This window comes from Styela clava, chromosome 12, assembly GCF_964204865.1.
Source record: "Styela clava chromosome 12, kaStyClav1.hap1.2, whole genome shotgun sequence".
Classification (NCBI taxonomy): Eukaryota; Metazoa; Chordata; class Ascidiacea; order Stolidobranchia; family Styelidae; genus Styela; species Styela clava.
Genome location: NC_135261.1, coordinates 13,200,110 through 13,218,913, shown reverse-complemented (window position 1 = coordinate 13,218,913; position 18,804 = coordinate 13,200,110). Strand labels below are relative to the sequence as shown.

The 18,804-nt window shown below is 35.3% G+C and overlaps 2 protein-coding genes across 2 annotated transcripts; both read left to right on the top strand.

Moving 5' to 3' along the window:
- Positions 1-2,374: 2,374 nt before the first annotated feature.
- On the top strand, positions 2,375-4,724 carry LOC120330161 (uncharacterized). Its single transcript, XM_039397010.2, has 6 exons — positions 2,375-2,615; positions 3,151-3,290; positions 3,615-3,682; positions 3,754-3,825; positions 3,904-3,993; positions 4,367-4,724. The coding sequence occupies exons 1-6, from the start codon at positions 2,493-2,495 to the stop codon at positions 4,507-4,509; spliced, it is 636 nt and encodes a 211-aa protein (XP_039252944.2). The 5' UTR covers positions 2,375-2,492; the 3' UTR covers positions 4,510-4,724.
- A 5,953-nt stretch (positions 4,725-10,677) lies between these two features.
- LOC120329808 (uncharacterized) lies at positions 10,678-14,529 on the top strand. Its single transcript, XM_039396591.2, has 4 exons — positions 10,678-10,856; positions 11,221-11,373; positions 11,649-11,776; positions 12,923-14,529. Exons 1-4 carry the CDS (start codon positions 10,695-10,697, stop codon positions 13,134-13,136), a joined length of 657 nt encoding a protein of 218 aa, XP_039252525.2. The 5' UTR covers positions 10,678-10,694; the 3' UTR covers positions 13,137-14,529.
- The last annotated feature ends 4,275 nt before the right edge of the window (positions 14,530-18,804 follow it).

Here is an 18,804-nt window from a genome sequence, read left to right as displayed (position 1 = left end):
CATTGTCAAATGTGCTGTATTTACGATAGATAACAGGTTTATCAAGAAGAATTACATGAAAAATGGTAAAATAAAGATCAATTCAGCAATATCTACTTGGTGATATGCATCTGTTAATGATTTTATGTGTTTTTTCGGAAGTTTAATAACAGAATTAATTGTGGTTGTTGGGGATGTTTTAAAAAAAGGTTGCATGGAAAAAAGTTTTTACAAAATGTCAAGGTTTGATAGTACAAGAGAAGTAGAAAAAATACTACCATGTTTTTTTTTTCATTTGATAACCACGCCACAGAACTTCCCCAATAAGTATACGCAGCAATTCCGAGAGGCAGAAATGCCAAGATGGGATTTCATCGCATTGCAAACCAATATTAGCAATTCTTGTATATATTCGCGCATTCCCATCTGAACAGCGTGGAAAAGATTATACCCATCTACACACTTTAAGAACTATGTCAGATGAGCGTCATATTATCGAATATCAGTAAAGGAATAGCGCAATGGGAAAAGACATATAAGGCGGAACTTTCAGTAGTATGCAATCAAATAATCTAATTGTAGAATGTATATTTAAAAACATTTCGTCACGCCAACTGCAGTCCGAAACTTTTTTTGGGTCTGGCTGAGCTTTGATACCAATTGGCACTCATGTTAACTGGTAAGACTGTAGGAGGCACGCGATGGAGCAGATACTAAGAGTATCCATCCCCCAGCTGTCATTTGAGTGGGTACTGCTGTTTTTATTGCAGATGTTACTGATCTTTTTGTATTAAAGATTTACTGGCATCACCGATTTAAGGATGTTGAAAACCAACACGCAATATTATAAAACTTACTTTCAACTCGCGGTTTGAATGAATGAAAAAGCTGAAACTATAGTATTTTTTAGAACAGCATACAAATTCTATGAAATGAAATCATACACAAAAGCACGTCAAAAACCTATAGCTCAATAATCAAGTGAAATTTGATGCATGTGCGCAAAAATGTGCGTGTTACTATACGTACAACCGAAGCACGTAGGAAAATGTGTGTGATGTACCAGTATTCAAAACGTTTGACTCAACTATGTTGGCATAACAGGTGCACATCTCGGTTTCGCATAAGCATACCTTTGATCTCCACAAGGATATATTAATTTTGCCAAAGTCAATGCAGCACTGAAAGGTTGCGGTTCTTCCAAAATAAAATACGTTACACATCTTTAGACACCAGTGGATGGTTTTACATGGCCTTGTTCGGAGTGAAAGACGAGGTCAAATATTCCAATCCAATTAATAAAATATTTCCCAAGTCCCTAAGCTTAAACTAGGAAAACGAAATGCGCGCGGCAACGCAAATTTAGTCTGAAGAGCGCAATAGAAAGTGGCTAGATGCTGTCGATGGATCGTTGCTTGTATTAGTGAAATAAACTACCATTTATTCTACTAAAATTGAATTTCTGACATTGTAAGGAGATTCAATGTTGCTATGTATGCAAAACTAAACCATGTAGTTATGAAATAATTGTTTTTAACAAAACGGCGCTCTCGAAGTATTCGTACCAAGATGGCGCACAACCTGAACATCGTATGTTTACCAGGTTAGGGTTCAGGATGTGCGTCATCTTGGACCGAATACTTCAAATCCACTTAAAAAAAATTGCTCAACGTTACATACTCCACACCCACCTGGGTATCATTATATATGTCATATACATTATATCTAAACAATAAAAAAAAACTTTATGTCCCAAAACAATGTTGAGGCCCGATTCTGCCGGACTATTATATGTCGGCCCATTGACCACTTCCACCAAACAGCTAACAAACATCTGCCCTCACTCCCACGGAAATAGTAATTTTGCCGCCAGTTTTAGATCGGAACACAAGAGTTTGATTTGACGTCTGGGTTTGGACAACAATTTTTTGTTGTACCATATATATATATATTTTTTCCTTTTTGCTCAGGTATCACGACCACTACGTATCCGTAGGCTTCAATCTTATTTAGAGGGACAATGTGGAATAATAATTCGAGAAATTCTGGTCAAAACTCAAATAAAATATTTAACATATCAGCTACGGTTTGCGCAGATCCTTGTCCAGAGAAAATGCGAGAAATGCTTTATAAAATAATTGCAATATGTTAAAAAACTTTTATTTTTATTTTTTTTTTAAATATTTACAGAAGACTTACCGATATCGCATCATCAACAGAAACTGAAAAAATAATTAATGGCATTTAATTGTCAACTGTAAAATTTCCTCATCCGGCTTGACAATCTCAACCGGATAATCTGTTATATTGCGCTGACAGCTGAATTTTAACTCAGAAAACAATTTAGCATAGGTTTGGAATAGGTTAGACTTACACCATCAACAGAAGACTCAACTTCAGTCATATGTGTTTGTAAGCAGCAAATCCCTATTTGTTCATCTTTCTTGTATTAATATATTTACTATTGTTTATCATTAGCTTGCAGACATCATATATATACATCTGCACTAAATATGTATTCTGCAATAATTGCAACCTTAGCAGTTTTTTTTGTGGCAAATAATTTTGCGACTGCACGTGGAAGCCAGTTGGGATGCAATGTAAAGGAGCCAAAGAACGATATTGATTGGTCCAAGGTAAAGTTATCTAATATTTTGACGTTAGCAAGAAACAAAAGAGGCGTTGTTTTGGAATCTATAACTTATGATACCTTCATCGAATTATATACACAAATTTTAATACATGCAAGGGAACTGTTTTATCGAAATTTTTCAAAAATCAGAAGTACTTAAATTTGAACAAAACGCGAGAAATTAGAGTTTCATAAAAACTTGTTTGTTAATACGATTGAAATCTCTTCTCATATTTTTTAACCACGAACAATGTACGTAAAACTAAGAGCTAAAAATTTGACATTATTCTTTGGTATTCTGTTTCTATTTTGTTCGTGAAATATTGGATTGTTATTGTATACATATGCACATGTTTATATCTGTTATGATTTATGAAACTAGGATGGCAATTGTCAGTTATATTCATTCATGTGCATACTAAATACTGATAGTGTTGATTACAAAAAAAACTCGAATTTGAAATTCATTTTTATTTTAAATAAATGGAATAGGAAAAAAATTTAGTTTGAAAAAATGAATAAATAAAATTGCTTTTTAGATGCCACCTAGATGGTATTTGACGATTCATACACCTGATGAAGTTTTTTCAAACGTTGTAGCTTGCCAAGTAATAGAAAATATTACCAATCCTGAGACTCATGGATTTCGACTCTACATCAAGAATTACTACTTATCCGGGTAAATATGATGTATCAACATTGTATTAGAAAAGGGGAGGGCAATTACACTTCTGAGTGGGCCAGTTACATAGACTTAGTTACTGGGCCGGAGGCTCAAAACTATAAAAAGCTATAAATAAAAAGCAGTTTAAAACAGTTAGGCTAACGTTTATATATTTAAAAAAGCACAATGTAAAAGTTGGGGTCGTTATGACGTTATTTTCATCAATATTTTCAACGAAAATATATTTTCATAAAAACTATAGTCGCAATTTCAGAAGACATCTCGAACTTACGTCTGATGCCATTATATTTTAAATTCTTACCCTCAAAATTCTTTCAGAGCTGATCCACGAAGATTTACGTTTCATGCTGAAAAACAAGATGGTTCCTCTATTTATCATGGAGCAGGTATCTATTGAAAACATTCAGAGTAATAAATAGAAATAGCGATATATTTAATATAAACTTTTAATTTCAAGGAGAAAAAGGGACGATTGAAGCCGATTCCGAAATAACTCCAACAGATTATAACTTGGAAGCTGTTATTGAGGGTGAGATCTTAAATAATATCTAAATACATAAAATGAGGTAAAGAACTATCAGTAACGATAATGCTTTATGCATTTTAGCAACAAAAACAGGAATGGGCAAAGAAGAACTTACAGTGGCCACAGATTATTCCACTTATATGATCCTCGTGCTGTGTGACGCAGAAGACGGTGAATATTTTGTTTATAATTTTTGTATTATCCATTTTCCCACTGGAATCGAGATAAAAATAAATACAAACAACGAACCAGAAAGGTTTTAATAAAAAAATATCTTCACAGTGGCAAAATATTTTTTCTACAATTGGATTAGCAACGAATTGATATTCATATTTTAAAGTCTTCGTGCGGTGCGGGGCTGGGCGCACTTAATAATAGTCTTTTCAGTCTGAAATTTTTTGCTCGTTTCAATCACATTTGTTGAAACTTCTGTTTGCTATACTAGTGAATATTGTGCCAATTAAACGAGCACTTGAAAAACCAGCCGTTAAAGCTCTAACGACTGAGTGGGGTATATTTTAGATTGTAACCTTCAATTTTCCAGATGAAAAAGTTGTTCTTGTTTACACTTCGACTGAAAGTACATCAGTGGAAGAAGTTTTACAAGTTGGAAATGCGCTGAGCGAAATTCAAGCAACTACCCAACTGCAATTGTCGGAATGCCCCGATGTTGACTTCAGAAAATAGAAAAATAAACGATTTCTAAATTTTTAGTTCGTGCGGCGCTAACTTGTCAGGAAAATTTTCACGACGCACTTACTAAAAATTAGTACCTTCAAATAAAACTCAATTTTATGACTGATAATGTGTACTTTTGACTTTTTGAAGTTTGTTAACATGTAAGCCTAAAGAATAAAGACAAAGAGTGAACTCTTCTTTCTCATCTCTGCGTGCTTTTTATTTGAAATGCTGAAAAATCACTCATGTTCGCTAAACTCGGTTCAGCAGATAAATACACTGCAGCTTGCGAAATTGCAGCAAGTATTGTTTACCTCTTTTGTTACGTAACAATAGAGGCAGAGACTGCGTAAAAGAAGATAAACGACATAGAAAGGTAAAATGAATTTATTGATTCATATTCACCGCATTTAAAAAGAAGAAACAAAACATTTATATATTGGTTTTGTTTAACGCAAGTTTGGTAATTTCCGTAGCGCACTTAGCAAATCGCCTCTTTGGGAACTGCTGCTTTAACAAAATATAATTCCATTACTGTTTTTTTTTTTAAAACTGCAACGACAATTACAGAAGTGGTGTGTTAAAGATCGTATCTTATGAAAAGTATAGCAATGTAAATAGGCTTTTCTTGGAATTTTTTTTATGTCCATTCGGGTTAGGCTTTAGTCTTCGCAAATAAATGCATGCAATTTATTCAAATAGTGAAATAGAGTTGGGTTTGACCCCATAATTTATCTGGTTAAATATAGGTGGACCAGGAAAAGTTTAAGAATTTGTAAAGCGGAAAGAATTCGGATTAAAGCAAGTATCTTTTAATGATTAAGTCTTTGTGCTTACCACAATTGTGAAGAGTTCAATTAAACATATAGCTAGAAAAAAGTCGAGCGTGATCACACACGGCGTTCCGTTTGTTGGACATTTTACTGAATTTGCGTTCCTGTTGTTGAAGTAAAATTGTGATACAACAAGTCTAGTTTCTATGGTAAACTTTAATTTAATTAATTTTTTGTTACATCATAATTTGTAAATCTTTTTACGTCACATCACGCAAATTACTACAGCAGTAACGTGTAATAGATGTTACCCCGACCTTTTACCCCATGAAAATTCTATACTTTTCTAATAATATTGGATTATAATTTTCTTATAATTTTACACAAACATATTTCATATAATTTCTTCGCAGTTCTATAAATGTCCCCGTCGTGTTGTGAATATATCACATTTTTGCGAATTAGGTGCGTTCCGATTGTTACAATTTTCCCAGCTCATCACTGCATGTAACCACTGATTTATGGCTGAACACGGGTCAATGTAGTTTCCATAGCTATTTTTACATAAAAAGGGTCCGACAAAGGCAGCTGTTAATGGAGCAACAAAGTCGCTGACATAGAATACTAGAGTGGTCAAAAAAGCTTTTATAAGCACTACTGTCAAATTGTTAGCTGCTTTGTCCATATTAATTTGATGCTCAAGTAATAGATAAAAAAAAGTCCCAACATCATACCTTGCATTATAATGGACGAAATGCCGAATACAAACGTCGGTATGGGAACTTAGATGTATCTGCTATGGCCGATAACGTGTGTAAAACTTGTACCCGAGATTTAGGTCTGCTATTTTTAAGAAAGTTTATCCCTTTATTAGAAAACCTTGGTGTCTATTTTTGGGAGAAGCTCAACATATTAGCGAATGGCGACTCACAAACACTCTCACCCCTGCAGATAAAACAGAATAGAAACAAGTAAATATTTGCATGTTTTTCAGTAAAGCAACTTTGATACAAAGCTACCGTCGCGTAAACTTAAAATATGCCCTTTTTTGCATAGGCTGTCCAAAAACTCAAACAACTTGTTTTATTTGAAACCAATAATCACGTTCATCGCCTTATCTACCAAAAGCGTTCTGACATACGTAATTATCACTCGTGATGACACTTTCACAATCACAGAATGCACAGCAGGCTTTTCCTACTTGCAACAATGCCATCGTTTTCTCCCTCACGTCTTGAGGGATGTGTATGCTATATTGAAAGATATTCAGGAATCGAATTGTTGCCTCTATCAAGAACAAAAAAAATCTAGAACTAGTTCAAATCCGAACTCTCGCGAGTCAAGAATCAGCTGAGACGCAGTTAGGGACACCACATAGTCCACATTTGTTGCAATAAAGGCTCTACCGATATGATTTGCAGGTGGGTAACCATATATACAATGCTTGCTTTGAATGATATTTGTAGCTTTGGAGCTGGTCCATTGTTTCCGAGCTGGTTCCTTTTTTCAGAACCTGAGACTTAACTATCGATTTGTCTAGGTCATTTCGCAGCACATAGAACTCTCTTAAATATGTGTCTGCATCGACAGAAATTGCTCCATATTTTGTTCCAATCGCTGGTGTAATCGCAGTCGGTTAATGCATGAATGTCAGGAAGGATATCAAACATACCAGGTTCAATTGCTCTAACACCATTTCCAACCTAAAGTTCGTTGAGGTCTTCCATGTTTAGTTTCTGCAGCAGTAGACAAAGAAGATGAAGACTCCGTATCCAGATGATAAAACTACGATCTGTTTTGTTCTTGATAACGCCGTGCTTCGCATGTGGTATTCCATTAATGTCAGCGTTTCCCACTTCCTTCTGGAGGCCGAATAATTGTACTGTGGTATTAGAAGGATTTGACCAACAAGGAATGGAAATGCCGTCAGCAAGTTCTCAGATGGCTCACAATTATTTGCAACGATGATAGAAACCTTTTCTTTTCAATGGCCTCTTTGTGAATTGGACATTCAATCTTGATTTTATTGATTACCAGAACTTGTCCATTTCATGTGATAGCCGCGTCTCGTTCTGTGTAACAGCACATGTAAAACCTCAAAAATGCATCTAAGGAATACTTCTCAGTCGGAATTTTACGAGTGTTTGACGTAATATAACAGGTAACTTAGGTCACCTGAGGCCAAATATCGTTTTGAGTTGGTGGACAATTGTACTTTTCATTGGTTCAGTCATACATCCTTCAGCTTCAAACAAGACTTTGTACATACATCATACTGAGGTAGCTCGTCCATTGTAATACCTCTCTCCTGTGCGATTTTTAGGCTTCTTCTATTGTGAGCACCTTCCTTCTTAATAGCTGACTTTGCATTCAACTTCATCTCTCTCTCTCTAAGTGAATTGAAGCAAATGTTTTCGTGTTAGTACGATGAACTGTGTCAGAAAGTCGAGCTGTTTTCTATATGAATCTTCTATTTCGAAGTTTTTGTATGTCTCATCATCATTTTTTCACATTGACCAGTTGTTCTCTGACAACGATTGGCATAACGACTTGACTGATGATGTTATGCAGCTTCCTCTTTGAGAGGCAATTCAAGAAGATTCGAATTAATTTGTACGGCATTCAGCATAGATTGAATGTTAATTTACTCGAATGAAGTCCCTGTCCTACTGGCAGTTCTGGTTAATCTAGAAATGCAAAAACATCCTGAAAAAGTTATTGCTTTGTATACTCATCAACATGGAAAGTAAGCACTGGGAAAAATCTTACATGAATGTCCCAAGAGAATGTGCCTGACACTAAACACAGAGTTTGCGGCATTCCAGACTGGTAAAATTTCATTACCAAGTCGGGGATTCAAGCAGCCCGTTTTTTTTTTAAATAAATCCATTTGAAACAGCTGCCATGGTATTTCTTTTGTTTTAATATCGTTGCACATATTGTGATCTACCGGAATGACAGATGAAACGTGATGGTTGGTTGAGATAATACAGATTGATATATTTCTCGGTTTGATGCATGTTATCATTTATGACCACCTTTGTATTTCATTTTTAATTTTAGTCTTTGCCGACCACTGGATCAGCTAGATAACGTTGCAAATAGCGACTAATATAAACTGTGATGGTTTTATCCATTTCTTTTTTTCCCCGACACTATCATTTGCGCTTCTTTTTAGTCCGTTTATGTGCAAATCATTCATTCGTATTATTTTAGCTACAAAGTATTCAACCGAAATGAAAACTTTCGAATCCCAAATTGCGGAGATGCTTCCCTCTTAGCATTAGATCGTCATATTCGTATTTCAGAGGTATTGGTTGAAAAACTAATTTTCCTGACCCTGAATTATTACCGCGATTGTGTCCACCTGATAGAATTACTGTTTATTTTAGATAGAATACTGTTTAATTTTGTTGTTGATTTCTTTTTTGTAGATTGTTGTTGTTATTTGAATAATATTGTAATCACTGCCGAGGGCTGAGATTCGAATCAAATCCACGCATTTCATGACTCGCTTCTTTACTTGCGTCGCGACTCGTCCTTCGTTGCTAGTGATCCTATTCGCAAACCTCACCAAACCTTCGAAAATACGTGGTACATGACTTTCAAATCTTTATATACACTACAAAAGTGCTAGCAGCTGTACGACATTGTATGAGCGAATGGCAATTTTCTGGGAAATTTTCTGGCAGTTGAAATGGTTTTGTTGGATACATACGAGTAAAATTGCAAACTTCTTTTTCCTTTGTATGAATTTAATATGAAAACTGTGGTTTCTTGGGCGCGATGCGTAACTTGACAGTGCTTTGAGCGAACTGATATAATTGCTAAAGCGGGATATAAGGACCTCTTGGACAACATTATTCTAAGCAATGTTGGAGTAATATGAAAATACTATCAACATGTTCATGATAAGAAAAACAAACCACAATGCGAGAATAATAACAAATGGAACTTGTTGCTAGACACAAATTGGTAACGTGAGCGTTACATCACAAACTTCGTGGGTTATTGCGCTTCGCAATTCAAATTTTCAAATTCAATGTTTCGCTTAATATGTTTCGAACTCTCTTCCTGCATTTTAATTTTTATCCTCGCTGATTAATTACCTCCAAGCAGCAATTTCCTTTTTTTGTAGCATTAACTACCGCTCACTGATTAATTACCCCCAAGCAGCAATTTCCTTTTCAAAAGACCAATTTACTTCGTCTCGGTTTACGTTTTCGTCTTTTGGTTTCTAATTGCGCGCTCATGATTCTTAGCTATAGTACACGTACAAGGTAGGTAGGAATTTTACTTTTACAATTTACGTTACTCGTGGTATTACTAATTCTCATACATATCTAGTATTAGCGTAATGCATATATATGCGTGTATTATAAATTATTGAAAATCCAGAGTGCAAGTTCCACGTATCGCAAGCGAACGTTCTGTTAAAGATCGAATAGCAAATGCGAATAAAGTATTATGCGTAGTTGGGGAGAAAGTAGAAGCTAGAACATAGGCAAAGGGAGATTTACGCCCAAAAAAGGTTTGCAACTATAATGCAATATTAGTCTAATTAGAACGGTAACCTCTCGTTGTTTATTTAATTTAGAGTAAGCAAACTCGCGATATTTCGATCACTTCTGGGTTTTCTCCGAATGCGGCCCGCAAGACGTCTTCAAAAGTTTTTGCGGCCCTTCAACTTCGCAACCTTGGACCACCCTGCCTTAAAAAGTTCAACAAATACACCACTAAATTGCAAATGGAAAAAACTACTCAAGTTATTGACGGCAAATGCCGTCTATAACGTAAATTTATCTCTTCAATTTTTAAATGACTGACTATTGCCTTGTTTTTGGCATTTTATACGAAATAATATATATATATATGCAAAATAATGAGAATCTAGATTAGATTGTTCAACATAATTGTTTTTGAATAATACTAGTTTCGATCTTAGTTTCTTCTAGATTATTTTTCAATGCAACCATAATTTATATTCGTATAACGATTCGTCGTTATTACTTATCGATTTTAATCGGTAAGTATGTCGATAGGTATTTGTCTGTCTGTTAGATGCACGCGATATCTCACGAAAGCGAGATTGAATCTGCTCCAGATTTTGCATGTGCATTCATCATATGTCGTACCAGAAGCCTATTGATTTTGGATGAATTATGTCGTATAATTAGCGGGTTATTAATTATTAGTGAGGGGACACAAGGTGTCACTATGGAGTAAGAGCGCTGTTTTGGGGGATCCCATAACTTTCGATCGATAAGTCTTCGGTCTCTGACCGATATTCTCGTCTTATTATTGATGATTCAATAATTTTGTCACATTTTTATTCATCGAACTTGCCAGTCAAAAATGCAATAACCTTAACAACTACATTTTTGTTTAATTTTACGTTATACAGAATACTTTATTTCGGATATGGCCTCATTAAGTAATATCACATACAAAGTTCTTGACTTGGGCGATTTGTCCGCAGTTCGAGCTTTGATTGAAGAAAATTACACACCACATACTGCCCTGGGAAAGCATTTGAATTGCACTAAGGAAACATCAATGCTAACATATTATACTCTAATTGAGGTGCGAAAATCGACTATTATTTTGTGGTATTAGAATTAAAAGTTGTTCTTTGCTTTATATAAGTTTGTTGAACCTGTTTATGCCAAGTTCAAGTAATTTTGTTACTTACTTGTAGAAGTATACTAAGAGCTCATTTATTATTCACTATCTCATTCTTACAGTAAGACTATTGAAGTTATTCCGTCAGTTGTTGTTCCGTTGTATATATACTCAAAAGCATTCGAGAGTGAAATAAAGTATTACTGTTTATCGTCTTCCACAGATAATTTTCCACGTGTCCATTTAATATTAACAATAATCCTGAATTATGAGATCATCTACTTTCCATAGGAATTTAATTTGGGATATCATATTTCCTTTTTAGCCTTTCCTAAGCCGGGGAAATTCAATTGGAGCTTTTCATGGTAAAGATGATGAATTACGCGGAGTAGCTATTAATGTAAAGCCTGATGAAAATGATTGGATAAAATACGAAAATACCTTACATTTAAGCGAAAAGGAAGCAACTGTAAATCGGGTAACATGCTTTAAATCGGTTACTCAAAAGAAATGTCAACGACTATTATCATTTGATTGGAATTAGAATTTTTTTGTCTGGAAAGTTAATGAAATCAAAAAATTCTGAATGACTTACAAAATCGAATTTTCGCGATGCAGTCGTTTTAAAGGTCATATAAATAAATAAACATAAAACTCCTGAAAAATTGCAATACAACAATTGACTGTCTCTATTACCGAATGTAATTACCTGTGATACAATTGATATTTATCTCAATATATATCTTGATTTAGCTCCTGACGTCGATGCTCGGTAATGACTTGTCAACCGTCCTCGGAACTGGCAGTTACTGGGAAATAAAAATGCTAACTGTGCTTCCGAAATACCGAGGAAAAGGTTTGATGACTGAACTTGTTAAAAGGTATGAGTTATTAGAAGCACGATGATGATTATTGCTTGATTTGATAAAAAATAGTCGTAGAAACATTGGTGAAACTGTGTAGGTTATGCTCCATGAGTGCACAACTTGAATGAGAATATGTGGCTAGTAAAATCCAAAATGAATAACTATTTACTGAATCAATTTAATATCCTCAAAAACGTTGAAAACTTTGATAAGGATTTTGGCGGAACGAATTCAAAATGCTGGACTTCGAAGAAGAAATATCGATGCGCATCACTGAATTTAAATGTTCATTTGTTAACGAGTCCGTAGCTAAGATTCATCCATTTTCATGATTGAGAATTCCTGTTCACAACTGTACATTTTTACAAAATTGACAAATCGAGATTTTTGCATTTCTCAACTAAACTGGATACTACTCTTCTTCGTGTCGAAAGTAACACTCAAGTAGTGAATTTGGCTGAAAAACCTCATGGTTTGTCCAGAAGTTTCAGCATATTACTACATATTATTCAGCATATTATATATACTCTGAGTGGTCTTTGAACAAAAATTTGCGTCTTTCGACCGTTTAGAATGACCTTGAAAGCGCTTTAAAAGTCTTCACAAAGATTCTGATACATTTATGTGAATAAACATGGTGATTAAATTTATGTTTATTTCTATATAAACTTGAGTTATTGGGATTTGTTATAAATATTGCGTCATTGCCCGATTACCGTTTGGGCTTCCTATGCAATAAAACATTTCTGTCCAGCGTTACATTGGTCATTTCAATCTTTATTAAACTACGCAATTAGGAACTAGAAGTAAATACAAAAAATCACAGGTTAAACACCCTATTCATGAATGTGCGATGAATACAACTTCTGGAACGAGTTCTCAGTATACGTAATCAAAGGCTGTTTTCGAACTGCGTCGATTGTCGTTGAAGCGGGTTTTAAAAAAAAAACATAAGTAAAAGACTAAGTCGACTCTATGTAAATAGTGAGCGTAGAAAATTCCGATTTTTTTTTTATAGAATCAAATTTAAAAAACTCTTCCGCGATGACCCACTTTTAAGATATTATCGTTTTTTGAGTCTGAATAATAGTATTTTATTTACGAATTTCATTAAATTATGCTTTATAGTCGAAGCAAGTTAAGGCGGATTATTTTGTTAAGGTCTGCTATTTTGGCCAGACAGAGAGGAATACAAAAGCTTGTGATGTACGAAACATACGACCAAAGATTGAAGTCTGCAGAGAAAATGGATGGTTTTGAAATTATCAAACAACTTGATTTGAAGGAATACGTTGATTCAGTAACAGGAAAAAAAGAATTTTCCGGAATGAAGTCCCCGTATGACGTACAAGCCATTATTGCCAAAAAACTTTGATAGGGTATAAAAAGAACAATCACGGATGACAAGCATGCTGTAGAGATGCAATGTCAGTTTCTTAAAAATAAGTATATACATGCAAGAATTCTTATTCTCTTAGGGTCCTCGTCATACTTTACTGTCCTAATAAATAAAATAAAATAAATAACCTCTCTCAAACCAGTCTTTTCAGTTAGTTGAGTCTAATTATACACATTTATAAGTACAATATTAATCTTAACAAAAATATTGCAGAAAATGATTGTCATACCAATCCCTCAAATCGTGCTTGATCTCACTTCAAACTGTACAAACATGATGTACGATTTTGACCATATCAGAAATAGTCTTTGAAGTCAATCCAGTCTGGTTGGAATCGAGAAATGTATTGCTTATACAAATATTCTTTACGCACGACTGGGTGGAGAGATCTGTGGTCCATGGCAAATTTCAGATTTTTTTTATTAACTAACGAGAAAGATAGTATCGGAGCAAATCTTCTGCTACTGTGAAACATTTATTTCGTCCCGAAGCAGAAACACATTCCCATCTCCTTTTGTGAGCCTGTCGCAAACTATACATTGAACTATAACCGGAGCAGCGCCCTCATACAAACATGTGAACAAATAATAATTACTAACATGTCATTTATGTAGCAAATTACTATTCTTTGATCAAATTGTGAAATATATCACAAACAATTCCACTTCGAAGGTATTCTCGCTTCCACTTCCCCAAGCGTACCCCAATCTCAGCCTTATTTTTGCTATTAATGTTCAAATGAACTCTCTATCTTCCGATCATGCCACAAGATCCATTGTACATTTGCCCGTAGGCGTAATTCGAAAATGCTAAATGGAATAAGTTAAATGTGAACGCAAAAATCTAGAAGTGTCCGATTTGAATTCATGAGTAGAACAACGCCATAAAAATTGTCTTATGACTTGCACTTGAATATCAGATCTTTTCAAAAACCATGAGCTTGATAACTTATTGTCAGAACTTTCTACACTTCCGCAACTCAATGCAATATACGAAACGAAGTTTGGGGTAACATCCACTTTAAACATATCATTATTCAATTTCGAATTTATCCATAAACCTTTCAAAACGATTCCTGGGAGTTGGACTATATATGTTAGTCAAGACCTCACTTGACTCTGAGATTCATGAATATGACTTATGGCAGGGCGGGCTAAACTTGGCACGCGAGCCCATTTATTCGGCACGCGAGCGAGGCCTCGAAAACGAGATCGTTCTCCTTCAGATAAAAATTTTCAAGATTTTGAATTATGAATAAACTTGGTGTTCGTTTATTCATTATCGTTTGTTAACAATCCGTTATTTATTTAAACTCTTTTTGTCTCTCCATGACATAGTGCTACAAAGAAATATATTATGACGGAACAAATGCGTGAGCTCGAGATATTTTGTCGAGAAGAACGCAGCATTCATTTGTCTACATTCTTCCGTAATATAGCTCGTCTATGCCACCCTTTTTCTTTATTTCTGCTTGATTTATGAAATTGTACAGCTTGGCGGTGTTGCGCATCGAGCTAAGCGCTAGGAATACGCTAGCCACCGCACCGCTGATTGTCCTGCGTGGGTTCGCATGTTCGAATCCAATGCGTGGATAGTTACGTGCGAGAGGATTGGTGAACTACTCGCCGTCGCAAGGTGGATTTACGACTACCTCCACCATCAAGTCCATGCATATGAAAAACAAATAACTGGCTAAATAATCTCATACCCGAATTGGACTGGTAACCGGACGAGACGCCGTGGTTTGGCATATGATTAAGTCGTCTTATCGGCTTTTTTCTAACCCGGGATAAATATGTAAATCCTTTTCTATGTCGGTTAGAGTTACTTGCTAACTTACTGTTATAAATTAATTTCGATGGTAATACACGCGGTTAGGAAAGGGAATACAAGAGAGAAGTGCAGAAAACGAGCTATTGCGTGATTGGGATGCCATTCCCGGAAATTTTTCATGTCTCAAAAACTTTGCAACTGCATTCCTCTCCATGATTTCATCAACATATGCTTGTGAATCTCTGTTCTCAGTTATGGACTTTATTAGGTCTCGTAACAGGAGTAGCCGAAACATGAAACCAGTTGTTCGTGTATTTGTTTAAAGCAGGGGTCACCAAATTTTGTGACCGCGGGCCAGGTATGACTCAGACTGTGTTGAAACGGGCCGGAAAAATATTTTTTTCAGTGCAATACAATAAATTCCCAAAAGTTGGGAAACCCATTCAATTTATTCAACAATATAAACTCTATATCGCAGAATATAGATCAAGAACGTCATAGCAAAACAAATCTACAATATGTTTAACAACTATCTCGAGGTTATCTGTTAACTTAACAATTGCTGTCATGAACATCCTCATGTAAGCAGTACAAAAGTTAATGTGACTCAATGTACTATTAGCGCAAAATGCACGTTCGACGTTTATTTTAGCACGAGAGAGGTACGCGGCAACAGTTTCGCCGAAAGCACGCGCCACGAGTGTACGGTACGAGTGCATCTTTCGCAGAAACGCTGCGTATCGATATCGAATTTTAGCCTATTTTATCACAGCTATCTTTGGACAATTTTTGATTACTGCGATTAAACTACAACTCCTAAGAAGAAAAAATGGACCTCCAGAAGTATGTGCACATGTCTGAATCGCAACTAAAAACTAACGAATAGCATTCAAAATCGCGAAAACGAGATATTATTGAAACCACAACTGAAAATTTGGAGCGGATGCGAAAAGGTTTATTGTTGGGTCACGTTTTGGATTTTGCTGCCATGCGCCATTTTTTCATGTTATTGCGGGCCGGATCCGGCCCGGGGACTGTAGTTTGGTGACCCCTGGTCTAAACGGTACAAGATATAAACCCTACGTAAAATCTCTGTTAGTGTGCAGCAGCAGAAGTCTCACTGATACAGATTACGAAAAGTAATCAAATCTATTTCTCTTGTATAGTGAATATGTCCTCACATGTTCAAAAGGTTTATTATTGTGTAATTTTGCTTTGAAAGTGGCAAAGCATTGTTTTCAATTTTGGTCGGCACGCGGAGGAATTTTGTCGTTAAATTTAACTGATTTTGGCACTCGAGCCGAAAAAAGGTTGCCCACCCCTGACCTATGGCATTCGTACTTTCAGTAGACTAATCGACAACCTTTTACCAACGTCATAATCTATGATTTGTCAAGCTTTGTTACTTTTTAAGTGATATTAGCGATCATCCTGCACAAAATTGCATAGTTTCTGCTCCTGTTGTTACAGGGAGTCAAAACCGAGTATTTAGGCGTAATATGCGCATTTATCCATAAATATCTTTCGATCTGATCTAGAATCTTCTTTCGTCCCTATGCAGCAGGAGTCTAAGAAAAGCCAGCAGTCGAGAAGAGATCACTGGTATATACACCATAAACCTTCGAATTTCTCCTAAAACTGAGTATTCGGTGATTAAATTAAAGTCAATCAATCCAAATCACTGATGTATGGCTGAATCGCGTTGATTCCACCCAGCCCCCCCCCACCCCCCCCCCCCCCCCCCTCCCAAAAAAATATCATCTGAAAAATGGATTATTGCATCATGATTAACTCCGCGTCAATTCCCGGGATTCCGATAGTATGTAATGTAGTTTGGAGCATTTTTACTTTCTATGCAGAATAAACTTAGCAATTTATCAAGAAATGTCCAAACTTACTGAAAAGTAGTATATTAAATCGTGGGTATTATTTTTGGGAATTAGCGTCTAAGAATGAATAAGAAGGCTATATATTTCGACAAGCAAAATTTTAAGTTGTGATTCAAATTCAGTGAGTTGTGGAGTAAAAAAGTGGACTATGTAAAATAGAGCCATGCAATAAACATAATATGAAAGAGATTTTTACCTAAGTACTATCATCCGCGCGTATTGATGCTACAAATAATTTATGCAGCTGCTAAAAAAAACGAAGTACGAAACAGCTACAACGCCGCAGTTCACCACAGACTTACCACCAAGATTTAGAGAGTGATTGCTTAAAGAATATTGTCTATCTAATATTTATTCAACAGAATTTGGTGAATAAATATGTATGTCGAAATGGTAGACCTCTCACGCAATGAAATGCAATTGTTGCAACACATTGTTTAAACACGTTTTTCAAGTATTTACTCTGCAAAGCAATAGGTTTTTGTAACCCCGAGAGACAGTCATCATCGACTCTTCTCTATTTGACAAAACTCGCCTAATAGCGATGCAATTGAAAAAGCGGTTTCACTCCGCAATATTCCCGCTTTTAAAGAATATCGTCTATCTAATATTTATTCAACAGAATTTGTTGAACAAATATGTATGTCGGAATGGTAGACCTCTCTCGCAATGAAGTGCAATTGTTGCAACACATTGTTCAAACACGTTTTTTCAAGTATTTACTCGGTAAAGCAATAGGTTTTTGTAGCGATGCAATTGTAAAAGCGGTTTCACTCCGCAATATTCCCGCTTTGCGTACTTAAAACTATTATCTGACTACAAATTTCTGTAGTCACAAATTCTCATGACTCAATTTTTCCTAGAACAATGTCACCTAACTGTGTATATATATATATAAGGCGATTGTATTTCATCTGTCAGCAAATACTGTATATGCTATTACTGCAAATCTATATAGATAGTAGGTGAGAATTCAAACTATCTATTTGATACTATTACCATGTAAAGTAACATGATAGGGCTATGCCACTGCGCAACGTTGTTGAACATTCATTTAATAACGTATAATTTTTTGTTTTATCTTGTTTGCATAGTGATTTAAGAATTTTGGACTCGTCAATTACAGACCTGTTTACGTGTAATTAGGGTTTTTCCTCATAATTGCTTTATGAGCGTGCGCAAAATATAACATCATAGTTTTGATTGGAGTTTTTTGTATCTTAAACCACTTTATCACCTTTGCACTAATGTCCAATCAGTGTAGTTTTCCATGACTTTTGACTATCTTCGTCACTAAAGTAGGCTACAACAGCCCGCAAATTTAATACTCCCGCGTATTTTTGTTTGTTTATTTCTGGCCCGTCGCTTGGCTATGTTCGTGATTTTGTTGTGTGCTATTGAGCGGGCTCGTATTATTTTTCATGTTTTAAACTTTTTAAAGGTTTTGCTCGCTTTCCAAAATTTTCCATTTTTAATTTCTGTGTATTTTGAAGATTTCAAATAAACTATCTATCTATCTTCAATCTTGATTTCGTTCCTAACCACTTTTACATTTTGAAATCGCGTATTATATCCAAGTGACTAGTATCAGGTTTCAAGCGTGAATCAATACACAATTTCGACACTGGGCCAAATTTATAAAATACGTCCTTTAAACGAGTTATTCTTTTTGTTTTTCGAAATAGAAGTCTTTCTAAAATTAGTCTAGCGTTTAGGAAAGGTTCAAACTTTTGAAAACAAATAGATTCATGACTTCAGGATACCGGCAGTTGTATTTCAAGGAGGGGCTTATAATTTCCAGGTCTGGCAATTTTATTCCCCTTGAAAAGCATTGCATTTTCAGTAGGGATCTTTTTAAAAAATGTATGTTATAATTCACTTACTATTGATACTGCCATAGTTACAATTTCGTTGACAGTATTCTACCAAGAAGAAAGCATAACAGTCATTGTTCCATTTTTTTTTTCACAATTATCCACAGT

Coding starts and splice junctions, on each gene's coding strand:
- LOC120329808 (XM_039396591.2), top strand. CDS start 10,695: ATGGCCTCATTAAGTAATATCACATACAAAGTTCTTGACTTGGGCGAT. Junction 10,857..11,220: donor CATATTATACTCTAATTGAG/GTGCGAAAATCG, acceptor TTTCCTTTTTAG/CCTTTCCTAAGCCGGGGAAA. Junction 11,777..12,922: donor ATGACTGAACTTGTTAAAAG/GTATGAGTTATT, acceptor TATTTTGTTAAG/GTCTGCTATTTTGGCCAGAC.
- LOC120330161 (XM_039397010.2), top strand. CDS start 2,493: ATGTATTCTGCAATAATTGCAACCTTAGCAGTTTTTTTTGTGGCAAAT. Junction 3,291..3,614: donor AAGAATTACTACTTATCCGG/GTAAATATGATG, acceptor AAATTCTTTCAG/AGCTGATCCACGAAGATTTA. Junction 3,994..4,366: donor GCTGTGTGACGCAGAAGACG/GTGAATATTTTG, acceptor TCAATTTTCCAG/ATGAAAAAGTTGTTCTTGTT.